Genomic DNA, 18,410 nt, shown 5'->3' with positions numbered 1-18,410 from the left:
AATCCAGAGACTGTGTATAACAGAACTCATTTAGTAAAAAGACTTAGAAAGAAATTGTAGCCTCATAAATGCTCACTGATGGTTTCAGTATACTTTATTTGAGGATAAATTTGGTCATAGACAGGAAAAGTAGATTTTAGAGAGTATTATCCCCAAAATATTTTATGAGTAATGCCATGGAAGGACATCTTGTGAAGAACATACTCAATTTTTATTATACAGAGATGGAAAAGAATATTTAAAACTTGGGAAACAGACAAAGAATAAATCCTAAAATTTATTTAAAGTCACATTCGGAGACAGAGAAAAAGAAGTGCTCTTGATAGAATTATTGGGGGGGGGGGGGAATTTCATCTCTAACTGAAACCTAAGCTATTCTGAAAGGTAGCAATTTCCTTTGAATCCTTGCCATTACTGTGAGCAGGAACACTTGGGATAATTGGCTTCAAGAATTTAAATTCACTAGTCCCAGAACCACTGGTCAAACACAACTCATACTGGTAGCTATGGGACAGGGTTCCAGTGCCACTGACATCCACCAAACGACCTGGAAAGGGACCACTAGGCTCAAAGTGGCTATTATCTGAAGCATTTCTTTTCTTCCTCCATAGGTGTAGTACAGTGAATAGGATGATAGAGAATAGGAAGAGAAAAGAAACAAAAGTCAAAGAAATGACCAAGTAGAGAGTGAGAGAATCAGTCTGAACTGGTTCATTAATAGATTCTTGAAATTTTATATATGGCTCAGAGAATCCATCCACCAAGAGCACATTCAGCGTGGCTGCTGTGGATAGAGGTGGCTGCCCATTGTCTTTTACCAACACTAAGAGCCTCTGCTTGATGGCATCTTTGTCACTGATGGGCCTTGCTGTACGCACTTCCCCATTGTGGGCCCACACAGTGAAGAGACCTGGGTCTGTGGCCTTGAACAGCTGGTAGGAAAGCCAGGAATTTTGCCCTGAGTCTCCGTCCACAGCCACCACTTTGGTAACCAAGTAACCTGGCTCTGCTGCCCTGGGCACCAGGTCATTGCAGGGAGTTGTGCCATTTTGCAGAGGGTACAGCACAAAGGGAGAATTGTCGTTCTCATCTAGGACCATGACCTGAACCAGAACCTGGCTGCTCAGGGCTGGGGAGCCACCATCAGTTGCCCTCACAGTGAACTGGAAAGTTTGGATGGCTTCATAATCCATGGATCTCAGAGCATAGAGATGTCCATTATCTGAACTGATGGAGATATAGGAAAAGAGGGACAAGTTTTCAGGCCCTGGAGGTTGCAGTGAATAGGTGACTTTGGCATTGGTCCCTGAGTCCCTGTCATTGGCACTGACACTGCCAAGATGCAGGGCAGGACTGTTGTTCTCCCTGAGGTAGAATGTATATGCTGTCTGAGTAAATACTGGTGGGTTGTCATTGACGTCAGAGATGAATACTGTGATGCTGTGCACAGTTTTGAGCCTCGGGAACCCCAAATCCGTGACAGTAATAGTGATGTTATACTGGTCCTTACTCTCTCTGTCCAGCGCTCCATCTGTTACTAAGGTATAAAAATTTTCTATGGACGGCTTTAAAATAAAGGGGATATCTTCTTGAATGGAGCAAATCAGCCTTCCGTTTTCTCCTGAGTCCAAATCTGAAATGCTGAAAACAGCCACCACAGTGTCTGGCGCATTCTCGGGGATGGGACTGGTAAGTGACGACATGGTCAGTTCAGGGGCATTGTCGTTCACATCTATCACCTGAACGATTACAGTACATTTCCCGGAAAGGCCACCTCCATCAGTTCCTTCAATATCTACCTCATACTGTTGAGTTGTCTCAAAATCTAGTTTTTTTCTGAGTCGAATATCGCCTGAGATGGGATTTACTTCAAAAGTTTTGATCATTTCCTCAGAACTATGAAAAAGCGAATACAATATTTTTCCGTTATTTCCGGCATCTAAGTCTCTAGCAGAAACAGTGACGACCAGGGAGTCAATGGAACTGTTTTCAGGGATCCGAACCTCATACCGAGGTTGAGTAAACACAGGAGCGTTATCATTAATGTCCAAAACCGCTATGCGGACGCGAACCGTGCCAGACCTGGGCGGGGACCCACCATCTATGGCTGTGAGAGTTAGTGTAAGCTCCGACAGCTCCTCACGATCCAGAGCTTGGATCAACACCAGCTCTGGGAACTTCCTGCCTTCACTGCGGCTGTGAGTCTGAACATAGAAATGGGAATTAGGGCTGATGGTATAGTTCTGCACAGCGTTACTTCCTACATCCAAATCTTCGGCGTTTTTCAGAGGCAAAACAGTACCAGGAATACTATTTTCCGGGATTTTCAGAAGCATCTCTGGTTCTAGGAAAACGGGCGAATGATCATTAATGTCTCTCACCCGAAGCTCAGCCCGAAATATCTTTAAAGGGTTTTCCAGTAAGATCTGGAAAGGGAGCACACAGGGCTCGGCGGGGCCGCACAACTCCTCACGGTCCAGTTTTTCTCTTAGGACCAAATCTCCAGTATCAACATTGAGCTGCAAAAGCTGCTTATTTCCTTTGGAAGCGATTCGGGCCCCTCTAGCTGACAGATCTCCTAATTCTAACCCCAAGGCCTTTGCTACGTTTGTCACAATGGAGCCAATCTCGGTCTCCTCCGCCACCAAAAACCTTCCCAGCTCGCAGCCGGCCTCAGACACCCACAGTAAGAAAACAAGAAACAAGACTTGCCTTTGCGGTAGAATTGCTTTCCTTCCCGGCTCCATTGTTCCGTTGGCTGCCTCCTTTTCAGCTTGAATCGCCCAATGAGGTCCGAATTCTGAGTCACATTTATTTGCCAGGTTCTAACCGCCGATGAGCAGCGCAGGGCCCAGGCTAGTATCCTGTCCCAGCTCCAGCTAATACTGTCCCTTCCTCTGCCTTTGTCCCAGTTTTCTACTGTTTCACAGTTTCTAAGAAACCAATCTGCAGAGTCATAATGTCTCCCCCTTAGCCTGCAGCGCCACCAAGTGTCGCTACTAAAAGTTAAAACTGATGTTTTTATATTTTACTGTGTTCTGCAAAGGATTTCAAATATGTAATTGTGCAACCACTATTAACGAATATTTACAGAGTACTTTGCTATTCAGGATAAGAAATTCCATTGTCTTGTGGTGTACTGGAATTGGAAGTAACTCTACAGACTGGTGTGGTGAAATGAAGACATCAGTCACCCACATTGTGTATTTTTGTCTATTTTCTGGTTGAGAATGGGAAGAGGGGTGAGAGAGAGAGAGAGAGAGAGAGAGAGAGAGAGAGAGAGAGAGAGAGAGAGAGAGAGAGAGAGAGAGAGAGAGAGAGAGAGAGAGAGAGGAAGAAAAAGTGTAGTGGTGGAGAAAGAACATAGTGAAAATCATTTTAACCACTTTCAAAACAAGGACATTTGCAAGTGCACATAGGTTCAAGGGGGACAAACAAAATATTTACGCTCTAGGTCAGTGTCTCAGAATACATTTGATACAGAATGGTTTTATGTTGTATTATTATAGGGGGAGGGAATGGTGTTGGTGGTGGTTAATTTACTACTTAATTCTAGTTTAAGAAAATTGTCTACTGGCATTGAAATATTCTTCAAAGTAGTGAAGAATATGAGGACTCAGAAATTACATTTATCTCTTTTGGATTAAACCAATTCACACTTTCCCAGTCACTTTGTTAATATACTGTGTGAACTGGAAATAATTAAAGATATCTGTTTATGTCTATATATGAAATTGCTATCTAATCTAAACAAAGGTCTCATATATGCCAAAATATTCATAGCAAAGCAGACTTTGCAATAGCAAAAACTATTGTTTTTGCATAAAGGTGTTCATTGACTACAGAAAAGCTAAAAAATTGTGGTATATGAATGTGATTGAATAGTATTAAGCTATAAGAAACAACAGATTGTTGTAAATCAGAAACATGTGAAGACAAGTATGAACTGAGACAAAGGAAACAAAGAATCAAGGTAATAATATAAGTAGGTACTATAAGAACTTACATGAAGAAACACCAAAAATAACATTAGAATTAAGTTAAATGCAACAACCAACCTTGGCTCTAGGGTACAAGATGAAACACAGTTTCCCCCTCTCAGTTGAGAGGTGGTGAATTAAGGTGCAGAGGAACCTTGAACTCTCAGTCTAATGGAGTAATTTCAATTGTTTTGATCAACTGTTTTTATCTGTTATAAGGATAGTTCTTTGGGCAAGAGGAAGTAGTATTGACAAATAATCATAAGATAAAGTCCAAAAACTACAAATTAAAACTAAAATATATGAAATAGGTGTACATTTAAAGACTTCTCATGAATGCTCCAATTACTTGTTGGGTATGAGCTAACCACATAAAAATCCTTTTAAAAATTATATTTGATGAAAATTTGTCTAAGTTCCTTAAATAAATTTATGTTTCTTGTATAAAAGTTATTTCAGTTGGCATGCGATATTAATTCTCAAGAAAACATATAATCATTTCATTTCTAACATATCACACAAAAGCAGATGTGGAGTTGAAGGTATTTACCAAGAGAAACTTCTAAGCCTTAGAATAATTATGACCTTTTGCACAAAAAACAACACTCTGTAGAGTATTGCATTTGCTTGTATCAAAGCACTATGGGAAGAGAATATGAAACTTTAAAGTACAAATGATAACAAAGATTGACCAAAATCTATAATAACTTAAGAGTACACATTATACTCATCTTCATTGTTTCCGTAAAGGTTAATGGTAGGGAGATAGAAGTTAGAACGCAAAGTGCTCTTATGGGCTCAGAGGGTGGGTTAGGGCTCAAATGTGAGCTATTTTATCAATCAAAAGTCAAACAAAATTCTGTCTTCTGACTTCAAAATGAAGATAACACAAACGAAAACAATACATGAATATCCAAATGACTGGAATGTCCAACCTGCACAAGCCAAAAAAACGTTTTGAAGGGTAGCATCTAAAGTAACTCTCCAATAGTCCAACCAATAAAGATCTACTGGGGCAATGTCCATAGCAAATATGAGAAAAATCACACGTACATTGCCATCACTTCATACCTCTAATTGAAGCCACAGCTACTCCTAAAGGGTGGGGTTTCTTCTAAGTCTCTCCCAGTATTCTGAACTTGGAGGTTATGAATAATGGGTTTCAGGAACTTGAATTCTCCATTCCCTGAGCCACTGGTCAGACACACCTCATACTGGTAACTCTGGGAAAGAGTCCCTGTGCCACTGACATCCACTAAGTGGTCTGGATAGGGGCCACTGGTCCCCAAGCAAACTTCATTAGTAGCATTTCTCTTCCTCTTCCATAGACGCACAGCTATGAAAAGGAAAACAGAAGCCAGAAAAAGGAAGGAGACTGAAATGAGAGAAATGACCAAATAGACAGTGAGGGAGTCATTCTGCACTTGCTCCTTCTTTGTATCTGGGAGCTGTACATGTGGCTCAGAGAATCTATCTACCAGGAGTACATTCAGCGTGACTGCTGTGGACAAAGGTGGCTTCCCATTGTCCTTCACCAGCACCAGAAGCCTCTGTTTGATGACGTCTCTATCACTGATAGGCCTTGCTGTGCGAACTTCCCCATTGTGGGTCCACACAGTGAAGAGTCCTGGGTCTGTGGCTTTGAGTAGCTGGTAGGAAAGCCAGGAATTTTGTCCTGAGTCCCTATCTACAGCCACCACCTTGGTCACCAGGTAACCTGGCTCTGCAGCTCTGGGCACCAGGTCATTGCAAGGAGCTGTTCCATTCTGCAAAGGATACAGTACAAAGGGAGAGTTGTCATTCTCATCCAAGACCACAACTTGAACCAGAGCCTGACTACTCAGGGCTGGGGAGCCACAATCAGCAGCTCTCACAGTGAACTGGAAGGCTTGGGTGATTTCATAATCCAGGGATCTCAGAACATACAGATGTCCATTGTCCGAATCGATGGAAATGTAGGAGAAGAGGGGCAAATCTTCAGTCTCAGGAGGCAGCAGGGAGTAGGTGACTTTAGCATTGGTTCCCTCGTCCCTATCATCTGCACTCACGCTGCCAACATGGAGGGCGGGGTTGTTGTTCTCCCGGAGGTAGAGTGTATAGACTGTCTGAGTAAATACTGGTGGGTTGTCATTGACGTCAGAGATGAAAACCGTGATGTTGTGCTCGGTTTTGAGCCTCGGAGACCCCAAATCAGTGACCGTAACTGTAAGGTTATACTGGGCCCTCCTTTCCCTGTCCAGGGCTCCCTCTGTGACCAATGTATAAAAGTTCTTGAAAGTTGGTTTCAGGGAGAAAGGGAGATCTTCCTGGATAGAACACATCATTCTTCCGTTGTCCCCGGAGTCGCGATCTCGAATGCTGAAAACAGCCACCACGGTCTCTGGGGAGTTCTCTGGGATACTGCTGGTAAGTGACGACACAGTCAACTCCGGGGAATTGTCGTTCAGATCCGTTACTTGAACCGCAACGGTGCATTTTCCAGAAAGCCCCCCGCCATCAATTGCTTCAATATCGACCTCATATTTTTGAATTATCTCGAAATCCAGTTGTTTTTCGAGTCGAATCTCTCCTGAAATGGGATCTACTCCAAATGTTTGACTGACTTCATCTGAAGCCTGGAATAAGGCATAGGCTACATCTCCATTGATTCCAGTGTCTAAATCTCGAGCCGAGACAGTCACTACTAGAGAACCAATGGGGCTGTTCTCTGGGATTTGAATCTCATACCGGGTGTGAGCGAAGACAGGAGCATTGTCATTGATATCCATAACCAGGACTCGAACTTGAGCTGTCCCGGATCTGGGTGGAATCCCCCCATCTACTGCTATGAGAGTTAAAGTGAGCTCAGGCTGCTCCTCCCTGTCCAACACTTTATCCAACACCAGCTCTGGGAACTTCCTTCCATCGCTGCGTGTGCGAGTGCGGACGAAGAAATGGGGGTTGGCGCTGATGGTATAGTTCTGGAGACTGTTTATTCCGATGTCTAAATCCTGGGCCATCTTTAGTGGAAACACAGTCCCTGGCATAGAGCTTTCTAATATTTTCAGGATCATCTCAGATTCCGGGAAGGTAGGTGAATGATCATTTATGTCTTCCACCCTCAGCTCAGCCCGGAAAAATTGAAAAGGGTTTTCCAGTAAGATCTGAAAAGGCAGCACACACGGCTCGGCAGGGCCACATAGCTCTTCCCGGTCCAGCTTCTCCTTTATAAGAAGATCCCCAGTGTCACGTTTAAGCTGCAAATATTGCTTTTTATCCTCAGAGATCACCCGGGCTACTCGGGATGACAACTCTCCTACCTCCAGCCCCAGGATCTTTGCAACGTTAGTCACAAAGGAACCACTCTCAGTTTCCTCCGCCACTGAGTACTGCTGCGGCTCTGAAACCGCCTCAGACAAGAGTAAAGCAACAATAATAAATAGCACTTGCCTGTTCCGCAGAGCTTTCCATGGAGCAGTCTCCATTGTTGTGGTGGGTACACAATGAGCAATCCTTTTAGTAGAGAAATTTCTGGTACAATCAACCCTGGTTTCTTGGTCCAAGGGATTGTGATAAGTTAATTTGTGCTCCCAGAGAGCAACTACGTGTATTTCTTTAGCCCCAGCTATAGCTTAGAAAATGTTCCCTTCCCGGGAGTGTCTTTTGTACTCTTGTTTTCTTTGAGTAAGGCGGTCTGCAGGATCTGTAATATTGTATTCGCCTTCTTAGCCTACAGCGCCACCACGTGTCCTTGTTGACAAATTACTCTTTAAATCCTTTTCAATAAGAAAATATATACTCTTTGGGGTAAAATAATGATAATAATAGGTAGCATTTGTATAGAGCTTTAGGGTCTGCAAAGTGGTTTTTACATATTTTTACTCAGTTAATCCTCATAACTCTGTGAAGTAGGTGCTATTATTAGTCCCATTTTAAAGATGAGTACACTGAGGCATAGAAAGATTAAGTGACTTGTCAAAGGTCACACAGCTAGTAAGTTTCTTAGGTAGAATTCAAACTCAGTTCTCTCTGACTACAAGGCTTGTCCTCTTTCTACGACTCACCTAGTTGCCTATTAATCCACGTTAGTTTCGGTACTTGTGAAAACCAAGGAAATCCTATTGGCTTCCCTACACACTTATCAATTATGGATAGAGAGAACATTGTTCACTCCTGTCAATGAGGCTGTTCATACCTACAAGAGGTTTCAGGTTTGAACAAACTGTAACTTAAATAGGTAGTTAACAATTTTGCTTCAATGGAAAAATATTTTCATGGTATGTCATCATTTCTAACATTGCAGGAAGCAAAGCTTTTGTAAAACTTCTGGATAATATGGTCTGCAGTAAGGCTATGTTCTCAGTCAATCATCCCTATTTATTTAGTTTTCATTATGTTCCATGAACACCATGGTGGTATTTTGCTTATAACTTGATTTATTGGAAGATGTGTAAATTCTTGAATTCTAGTCCAATATAGTTTAATAAAATTAACTGAATCATCATAGAATTATAAATATTAAGGCTGCATGAATCCTTATTGAGACATAATTCTTTATTTTTCAAGTAGTAAAATTGAGGCCAAGAGAGGGGGAGTGATTTACCCAACAATATATCAGAGTATTAGAAGGATCATCTTGGGTTAAAAGAAAGAACAAAGATGTATTTGAAATAATATGCATTTTAGACAAATCAAGCTTTTATTCATTCAGATAACCACTTCATTTCTTATGTGTCATATATTTTCATTTTCATAAATTTGTTTCATCAAATTTCCCTTATAATATTTCTCAGCTCATTGTTGAGAACAATCCACCTCATCAGCAAGGGAAACCATATTATTCATTTACGTAGAAAAGGATAAAAATAAAGTGGAAAGCTGAACAGTTTCAGGGTAAATTTTCCTAAAGTGAATAACTGATGTGGATTAGTAAAGAACAAATAGAGAGAATATCTGCACGATGCCTGAATGGATAGTGAAGGTGAGGTGAGATTTTTATTCAGACAAAACTAATTATTTTAGTTAATCCGATCCAAAATCATTTATTTAATGGAAATTAAACAAACTGACTTTCATTTTTCAAAGTTCATTCAGATTTCCATCTTATTGGTCTGGTCATATTTCTTAGCTTTTAATTTAAATTGCTGAATATAATACAATCTACACCCAAAGAAATACAGGAAAAGTGATCTGTTTGGAGTACACATAGAATTTAGCTACATATGTTGGAAAATTATTATTTCAATTAAAAAGTGAAACCTATACTAGAAAACACACCCATAAAGGTTATTGTTGAGATTATTTTAAAAAATCTATTTTGAACATTAAAATATTTTTCTAAATTAGCGACATTGTAAGTGGAGTTCTATTAAATGGAACACTGTCAGGTTAAGCTGTGTAATCATCAGTCAGTCAAAAATATAGCTGAAATAGACATGTTGCAGTGCTCAGATTTGAACACATCTTGTGCCAATAAAGGTCCAACAAAGTCCAGTTCCATAAGTATTTATTAAATTTCCACAATATGGGGTCAGTAGTGGTGTGGACTAAATAAAAATTTATATCTATGTTGCAGCTATATTAATTATACACATTTGTTGATAGATTTTTTAAAAAACAGAAAATGTTAAGAAATACTTCAATCCTAGGTGACAATGAGAAAAAGTAAACGCTAAAATGGGGTAAAAATGCAGAGATTATTGTGAGAGAAATACCAAAAAAATCACATTTTTCACAGCAGGATGAAGTGAAGACTTACTCTTACTCTGTAATCTGATTCTGATGATAAAAAGATAATGTTGATTTCTCAATTGCCAGTAATTTATTGACAAAAATTACTGATTGTCTGGGATTGTCACTTCAGTTTTTCTAACTGTATATAGCCCTGACTCAAAAGAGAAATAGAGGATTCAAAAACCCTATTGTTTGGGTTCAAAAACACTGAAACAGGGCTTTAGGCATGTCCCTCAACTCATTATACCTCACATTAATTTTTATTGTAAAGGAAACATTTGGGAACCTTCTATGTATAATAACCATAATCAAATATATGTAGATTTTTGAAGAAAATAAAATATTATTTCAAACATTTGGGAGTGAAAATAATTCATTTTTCTATTTTACTCATTGTGATAAAACATCATTAATCACATGCAGAAAAAGATAGAACATAATATAATGCAAATTCAATTTATAAACTAATTGCTCCTTAAAACAAGATTGTTGAAAACATTTATTCAGGATTATTACTAAGCTTTGTAGCACTGGAATAAGACCTAGGACAAGCAGGGAAGAGGTCCATCCCCAAACTGGATAAAGATCAAGTATGCATGAGTTTAAAGATTCATTTAATTAGCTAGGTAAAGAAATACGATAGGAAACGATTTTACAGAATGAAAGTATAGAATCTCAGATTGGCAGAATCTTAACCCAGCCCAAAGCTCTTCTGGAAGGGAGGGTTTTCTTCCAAGTCTCTTCCACTATCCTGAGTGGGGAGGCTAGGAAATAATGGGCGTTAAGAACTTACACTCACCATTGCCAGAATCATTGGTCAGACACACCTCATAGTGATAACTATGGGACAAGGTTCCAGTATCCCCAACATCCATAAAGTGGCTTGGAAATGAACCATTGGGCCTAAACTGATGGCCAACAGTGGCATCCTTCTTCCTTCTCCGTAAGCGCACAGCAATAAGCAGAATCACAGAAACAAGAAAAAGGAAAGAGACAGAAGCTAGAAAAATGACTAAATAAATGGTGAGGGAGTCAGTCTGAGCCTGCTCCTTGTGCTTATCTGGGAGCTGCAAGTAAGGCTCAGAGAATCCGTCCACAAGGAGCACATTTAGTGTAGCTGTCATGGACAGAGGCGGCTGCCCATTGTCCTTCACTAGTACCAGGAGCATCTGCTTAACAGCATCTCTGTCACTGATGGGTCTTGCAGTACGAACTTCTCCATTATGGGTCCATACTGTGAAGAGCCCTGGGTCTGTGGCCTTGAGAAGTTGGTAGGAAAGCCAGGAATTCTGCCCTGAGTCTCCATCCACGGCAACTACCTTGGTGACCAGGTAACTTGGTTCTGCTGTCCTTGGTACTAGGTCATTACAGAGGGCTGTGTCATTCTGTAAAGGGTACAGCACGAAGGGGGAGTTATCATTCTCGTCCTGGATCACCAGCCGAACCAATGCCTGACTGTTCAGGGATGGTGAGCCACAATCAGCTGCCATCACAGTGAACTGGAAAGTTTGGATGGCTTTATAATCCAAAGATCTCAAGGCGTAGAGATGGCCATTATCTGAGTTGATGGAAATGTAGGAAAAGAGGGGCAGTTCTCCAGTCTCTGGAGGCAACAACGAGTAGATAACTTTGGCATTGGAACCCCAGTCCCTGTCACTGGCACTGATGCCACCAATGTGAAAGGCAGGGTTGTTGTTCTCCAGAAGATACAGTGTGTAAACTGTCTGAGTAAACACTGGAGCGTTGTTATTGACGTCAGAGATCAGCACTGTGATGTTTTGCTCGGTTTTAAGCCTGGGGGATCCCAAATCCGTGACAGTAATGGTGATGTTGTACTCCTCTCTGATCTCTCTGTCCAGGACTCCATCAGTTACCAGGGTATAGAAGTTCTCCAAAGACGATTTCAGGACGAAGGGGACATTATCTTGGATGGAGCAAACCATCTTTCCTTTGTCGCCTGAGTCCCGATCTGAAATGCTGAAAACAGAGACGACGATTTCAGATGAATCCTCAGGGATGGGGCTGTTTAAAGAGGACAAAGCTAATTCTGGAGGGTTGTCGTTTAAATCCGTTACATGGATTCGGACACTGCATTTTCCAGAACGGCCTCCACCATCGATGGCCTCAATATCCATCTCGTATGACTGAATCATCTCGAAATCCACTTGCTTTTTCAGTCGAATTTCTCCGGAGGGGTTTGCTTTGAAAGCTTGGCTAATCTCCTCTGAACTTGGAATAAGCGTGTATGAGATTTCACCATTGCTTCCTACGTCCAAGTCTCTGGCAGACACGGTGACAACCAGGGAATCGATGGGGCTATCTTCAGGGATCTGAACATCGTACTGGGGCTGAGCAAATACAAGAGTATTATCGCTGACGTCCACAACCCGGAATCGGATTTGGGCGGTCCCAGACTTGGGCGGGGACCCACCATCTGAACTCTGGCTGCTCCTCATGATCCAGGGCTTTGTACAAGACTAACTCCGGGTACTTCCGGCCATCGCTGCGGCTTCGAGTGTGAACACGAAAATGGGAGTTGGGGATGACTATGTAGTTCTGAACATTGTTGATACCTACACACAAATCTAGTGCGTTTTTCAGAGAAAATAGAGATTCTGGTGGGCTATTCTCGCGGATTTTCAAGAGCATTTCAGTGTCCGGGAACATGGGTGCGTGGTCATTTATATCTAGCACTCTCAGCTCTGCAGGGATTATGTGAAGGGGATTTTCCAGTAAGATCTGGAAAGGCAGCACACAGGGCTCCGTAGGGCCGCACAACTCCTGCCGGTCCAGTTTCTCTTTTAGGAGCAGATCCCGGGTCTGAATGTTGAGCTGTAAGTGCTGTTTTTTCCCTTTGGAAGTAATCCGAGCACCCCTGGGATACAGTTCCCTAACCTCCAAGCCCAGGGCCTTTGCCACATTGCCTACAAAAGTTCTACTCTCCATTTCCTCCGCCACCGAAAACCTTCCTGGTTCGGAAGCTGACACATACACACACAGCAAAACAAGGAGAAGGAGAACTTGCCTTTGAAATGGAATTGACTCCCCTCGGGGCTCCATTGTTCTTACGGTGTCCTTTTTTCAGCAAGTAGGACCCAGGTCAGCCTTAAACAGCACCCCAGGGTTATACCAACAGTAATCCGCCAGTCTAACACCTCCTCAACTTTAAGCTGAATAACGCCTTTCGGCTTCTCGCCGCCATTCTCAGCTCTAGCTAACCACGCATGCTCTGTCAGGACCGTCTGTGACTATCTGTATCTCAGCCTATTGGAATGGACATCTGAAGGGTTGTTTTGGGTTTTTTTGGTTTTTTTTTTTTTTTTCCTTCCTTCTACTTCTTCATAGTCTGCAGCGCCACCTCGTGTCTTTTCAAAGACGTAAACGGCCCCATTTCACAGTCGCAATAAAAGTGTTATGTCACCAGCTTGATTCAAACATTATTATTGTATGGGGAGGGTTCACTTTAGAGGGGGTGAAGTTAGAACACTGACTCTGGGATGTGTGGGTTTTGAAAACGCTCTGAGGACTGTCAAGGATCTCTTTTTCTCAGATACGGGCAACACAGATCATGTAACACTTTATAATTGATGTAGGACACGAGCCGTGGGTGAAAAAGTCACAATACTGCAGTTGTTGCTTGAATGGCAGATCTACAAACAAGCAGAAGTTCATATCCTCACCTTTATTTTCAGTTTCACAGGACCTGTCAAAACTTGCGATCTGATAAGAAAATCTTTAAGAACGCGGGGCCAGGAGTGTCCTTTCATAGCTTCATCAACACTACTCAAAATGCATATGCTATGAGTCGTTTGCACACAAAATTAAAGAACAGAGCAAAATAATGCAATGCAGGAGGAATCAAAAGGAATGTACTAAGCAAAGTAAAAACATTCTCTCAGTAAAATGGTTATCTCTTTTATAGGAAAAAAAATCTTGCCTTGAACTTTACACAGTGAGACTACATAATTGCATAAAAATCTCTTTTTTCCTAAAATATTTTTCATTCATAAGTATTTTCAAGTTTTTCATACTATGCACATTTCTTAAAACTCGTGATACCAGCACCAACTGAAAATCAATACTGAATTTCTTACATATGTGTTGTCTGCCTCAAGGTAACATAAGTATGTGACAAAACATATACCACCCATAGTGCTTTACAATATGCACTATTTAGCCAATGTTATTATAGTAACTTCTTAATAAGAATCATTCACTATTCATAAATGTTCTGGTATGCATTCTTTCTAGTGAAGTCTTAATCCGCCACATCTTATTTATTTTAGTAAATCAATATATTTTCTGCATTTTATTGTAGAAAGTTTACTTAGTTTTTTGAAATTTATTTGCCAATAAAGTTTTTCCATTTGTCACTATGGTTTGTTGCTACCTAGCTGAATATTATAATGTCAGCTTGTTCTGAGGCTATCCGTGTACTCAATCTACTTGTTTTTATGTTAAGTAAAGTACTCACTGTGTATAGGAATTTGTATTTTGGAACGGTTTGATCTATCTACAAAGAAAAATTAGGAATCAGTTTATTATAAAAATGCCCCTAAAAGTCTTAATTGTGTTTATTTTTTAAAAATTGTAATGTCAGACTTGTGTGCATGGATGTAATTAAAGTACATCATTATTGTAGGTTAAAAGTTGTATATGCTAAGACATATTTTGTTTTTACTGTATGTTTTTTACTGAATGATCTATTCCCCATCCCAAAGCAAAATTAGGTTAAATGTAGCATGTGGTATCTCCATCTCTTCAAAATTCATTTTACTTATTTTATTTTATTGAATACTGTCTGTATCTTTGGTTAACCTATTTAAGGAAAAGAATGAATAAGACATAGCCATCAAAAAATACATATGATACGATCGGCAGAAACTTCTTTAGAAAGAGGTTATGATAATATGCCCAAATAGTTCAAAGGAACAGTTGAGCACTGAAGAAAATGCCAGGAAAGTTGTAAAAATCCTGTAAATCAGATTTATCTATTTCTTTGCCCTACTTAACGTCTCTCCATTTCCCCAGACACTCTTGAAAATCCTGACATCATAGGAGGCCATAAAAAATATCTAGCTAATATTTATTTTAAACTTTACTTATATAAGGATAAAAGAGATGCTTAGACTTTTAAAACTATTATAAAGTCTTCAAGATCTAGTCATGAAGTAACCATGTCAATGTCTCTTGAAATATTTATGTTTCTTCTATTATTTATTACCAAACTTTATGGATTAATAATACTGAATACAGAAAACGTGTAAAAGGCACAGGACATAACCTAGGCTTTGGTAGCTATTGATAATGAATGCATAACACTATGGGAAAATGTCGGTGAGAAGATCCATGGGTAGAAATTTTGGGACTTCCCTATGATGTTAAATTCACAGATTCTTTGAAAATCTGAGTGTCTTAACCAGGAGCCCCATCATGTGTCATCTCTAGGGATCAAGTTTTACAAAAGGAATAACAATGAGTGGTGAAAATATGTGATTCTCTGGGTCACATAAATTAATTCAGTTAATAAAATTGTTAAATGATTCTCAGTGTATTCTCTTTATTACCAAAACCTTTTTAGTTGCATTCTTTGGGAATTGAAACCTTGTCAATTTTGTTAAATGGTTAACAAACAGCTGAGTATCTGGATAGTTGGCCACTAGTAGACTAGATGCATATTTTTCAAAAACTTAAAAGAAATCTTGTTTCATTCCCTCAAGGCTCTTACAGTCTCATGTGGAAGAAAAGATTAAAAATGGGAAGAATTTTAAGAAGTTTTGATGGCGATTTTAAAGGAAAGAATACATGGTCAATAGGCATTCGATGTGTAAGGTACCTGTTTGAGCTCTCTAAAAAGGGTTCTTGGAGGAGATGGCCCTTAAGAAATAAATATTTTTAGATAGGTGGGGAGGAGCTGCACAAAGCATTCCCTATATTAGGAACAAAATAAGCATGATGTTTTTAGAGTTTTGGAAGAATCGCTGTACTGGAGAAAAGGGAAGTAGCAGTAACTGAAGATGACTAAATAGAATGGTTCAGGAGATAAAAGAATTAAAAGGAATAAAAAGAATGGTTCAGGAATGGTTCATTAATTAAAAGAACTAATTAATCACATCATGTGATAAGAGTTTCTGGCAATTTTCCATCAGGATGTAAATATCTATATATCAGCTTATGGAAGGTCCAACTTCATCATTGTGTGAAACCAGTACTGAGAGTCTGAACTACAAGTTCATGAAATTTCTTTCTTGTATTACTCTTAGGAGATTCAAATGTAAAGGAATGTTGGCTTGACCAGACTATTTCCCTGATCTGAGCCTACCTACAAGAGAAGAATTAAGCGATATTAATATTTTTGTGTACGGTGAAATTTTAGCTGCAAGCTAAAATTAGAAGAGAAACAGATTACTGGGGGGAGGGGGAGAGAGGAGATGATGGGTGATGATTTTCCCTGCAAATTTCTCTTATAAGGGACTTATTTACTAGTTGTGTAGGAATTATTCAAATTTAGAAGAATAAGAGCAATTTCTCAATTGATAGAGGATAAAAACAGGCAGATTTCAGAGGATAAAATCCAGGTTACTAATGCCAATATGAAAAATGCAAAAAATAATTACTAATATTTGGAGACACACAAATTAAAGTAACTCATTAGCTTGCCAAAGTTGACCAAAACAAGAATATGACAAATGTTGGATATGATTCATGAAAACATGCACATTAATATTATGAATTAGTCCAGCCATTCTGGAAAGCAGTTTTGAACTATGCTCAAAATTTTTACTAAATTGTAGAAACCCTATGACTCCCTAGCCTTATAACTCAAAGAAACCAAAGAAAAAGGAAAAAGGACTCCTATGTACAAAGATATTTATAGTAACTTTCATGATGGCAAAGAATTGAATATGAAGGGATTGTCCATCTACTGGAAAGTGAAATGCTACCGGTTTGTATGACATGATAAAAAGGAAACTAGGGAAAACTTTTATGAACTGATGTAGAACTAAGTGAGCAGAACCAGGAGAATAATTTATACACAGCAACAACAATGTAAAGTAATTAACTTTGGAAGAGTTAAGAACGTTGACCAACACAATAAAGAAATATGATTCCAGAGGACCTGTGAGAAAATAGATGCTATCTGTCTTATGAAAGAGAGGTGATGTAGACTCAATAGGTAGAAGGAGAAATATATTTGTTTCACATAGCCAATATACTCTATTGTCCTTGACTGTATATTTGTTGCCAGGGATGATTTGTTCTCTGTCTGTCTCTGTCTCTGTCTCTGTCTCTGTCTCTGTCTCTGGAAGAGAAAAGCTACTAACTGGTGGTATATTTCAGAAGCAGGACTTGAATACAGACTTTATAACTGGGAGCTCTGCTCTATCCATGAGACTAGACTGGCTTTCGTAGACTACATTATAGTATTTTAAACTCTCTTTAATGTATGGGGAGGCAAACAACAGCACTGATAAAAATCAAATGATGCTTGAAGTACTCCTTCCCATGAACATTGTTTTCATCATATTTTCTCTTTTTCTCTAATTTTCTAATTTGTTTACTATAAACTTGATAAAGATGAACATTCCTATATCAAAAGCACGTGAAAATAGGGATGTAAAGAAAAGAAAGAAAAGAAAACAATCCATGAATCTCTGTATCTTCTCTTTTTTTTTTCCTTGCACCATTCCTTTTCTTTTTTCCTCCTTATGCTCTCTCCCTTTTCCATTTCCTTCCTCTTTCCCCTACCAATATCTTAAGCTTACAAAGACTTCATTCATGGATATTCCTTTGCCTTACTGGTACAATTTAGCAACAAAGTCAATTCAAAGTGATCCGTGATAGGGATTCATGAAGAATGAATGTGTGAATAACAGTTTTATGGCCATGAGACTTGTTCTTTCTGGCTACACTTATGTCTATCGGCAGATGAATATCTCAACACAAAGTACACTTGGTCCATTCAAAACCACACAAAATATAGAAATAAGAATCATTTTGAGAATATGATGTCCTAAATTAAATTCACTTACATGAAATTGTAATTACTTGAAATTGTTTAATTTGAGTCCTGGACATTTCAAATGAAATGTAGGTTTAATTGCATTTTGTAGCTGTATAGAAGAAATTGTTATCATTACACCTTGGCTTACATCATAAATTCCTCAAAACTCGAAAAAAATTTATTGTAAGTGTAGATAGCAAAAATCCCATAAATTTCTTTTTGATGGGTTTTAAAATATTTCTTCCAAAACATAAAATTATTTTCATCATGTTTATTTTCCAATCAACATGATATAGTTGGGGACAATATAATGAAGCAATAAGAAATTATTGTCCTTTCAATAATATTTCTGTCAATACTCCAAGGATATGTGATTTCTTTAATAAGAAACATCATAGGATAGTGGAAAGAGCTAATGGATTTGGAATTAGAAAACCTACATTCAAATCCCACTTCTGTCCTTTTCTACCTGTGCCATTGACCCTCTGTCTTTAGATGATCAGTCTTTAAGCTAAAGGATATGTTGAAATTTTTCAGCCACAGCATCTCAGAATGATCTTCAGCTATTGTTGCTGAAAAAAAGTTTCACCCTACTGACAACTTTCTAGTGAGAAATTTCAAAAAAAAATTACCATAAGAAAACCTTATCCATGTGATTACAATATACCTGAAGGGGGAGGAGGGAAGCACAGATATATGTTGAATCACAATGA

At 39.2% G+C, this 18,410-nt stretch overlaps 2 protein-coding genes and 1 pseudogene across 2 annotated transcripts; all 3 read right to left on the bottom strand.

Annotated features, from left to right (window-relative positions):
- Positions 1 to 76: 76 nt before the first annotated feature.
- On the bottom strand, positions 77 to 3,268 carry LOC140518421 (protocadherin beta-16-like). The gene has a single exon (XM_072630587.1). The coding sequence runs from the start codon at positions 2,745 to 2,747 to the stop codon at positions 357 to 359; it is 2,391 nt and encodes a 796-aa protein (XP_072486688.1). The 5' UTR covers positions 2,748 to 3,268; the 3' UTR covers positions 77 to 356.
- Positions 3,200 to 10,096, bottom strand: LOC140518422 (protocadherin beta-4-like). The gene has a single exon (XM_072630588.1). The coding sequence runs from the start codon at positions 7,442 to 7,444 to the stop codon at positions 5,054 to 5,056; it is 2,391 nt and encodes a 796-aa protein (XP_072486689.1). The 5' UTR covers positions 7,445 to 10,096; the 3' UTR covers positions 3,200 to 5,053.
- An 84-nt stretch (positions 10,097 to 10,180) lies between these two features.
- On the bottom strand, positions 10,181 to 18,402 carry LOC140518429 (protocadherin beta-16-like; annotated as a pseudogene).
- Between the last annotated feature and the right edge of the window lie 8 nt (positions 18,403 to 18,410).

This window comes from Notamacropus eugenii, chromosome 1 (assembly GCF_028372415.1).
Source record: "Notamacropus eugenii isolate mMacEug1 chromosome 1, mMacEug1.pri_v2, whole genome shotgun sequence".
In the NCBI taxonomy this organism is placed as follows: domain Eukaryota; kingdom Metazoa; phylum Chordata; class Mammalia; order Diprotodontia; family Macropodidae; genus Notamacropus; species Notamacropus eugenii.
Note: the sequence above shows the minus strand (reverse complement) of the source record. Positions and strands in the feature narration are given on the sequence as shown.

What these genes read in the sequence shown, in the direction of transcription:
- LOC140518421 (XM_072630587.1), bottom strand. Translation starts at nt 2,747, where the DNA reads ATGGAGCCGGGAAGGAAAGCAATTCTACCGCAAAGGCAAGTCTTGTTT.
- LOC140518422 (XM_072630588.1), bottom strand. Translation starts at nt 7,444, where the DNA reads ATGGAGACTGCTCCATGGAAAGCTCTGCGGAACAGGCAAGTGCTATTT.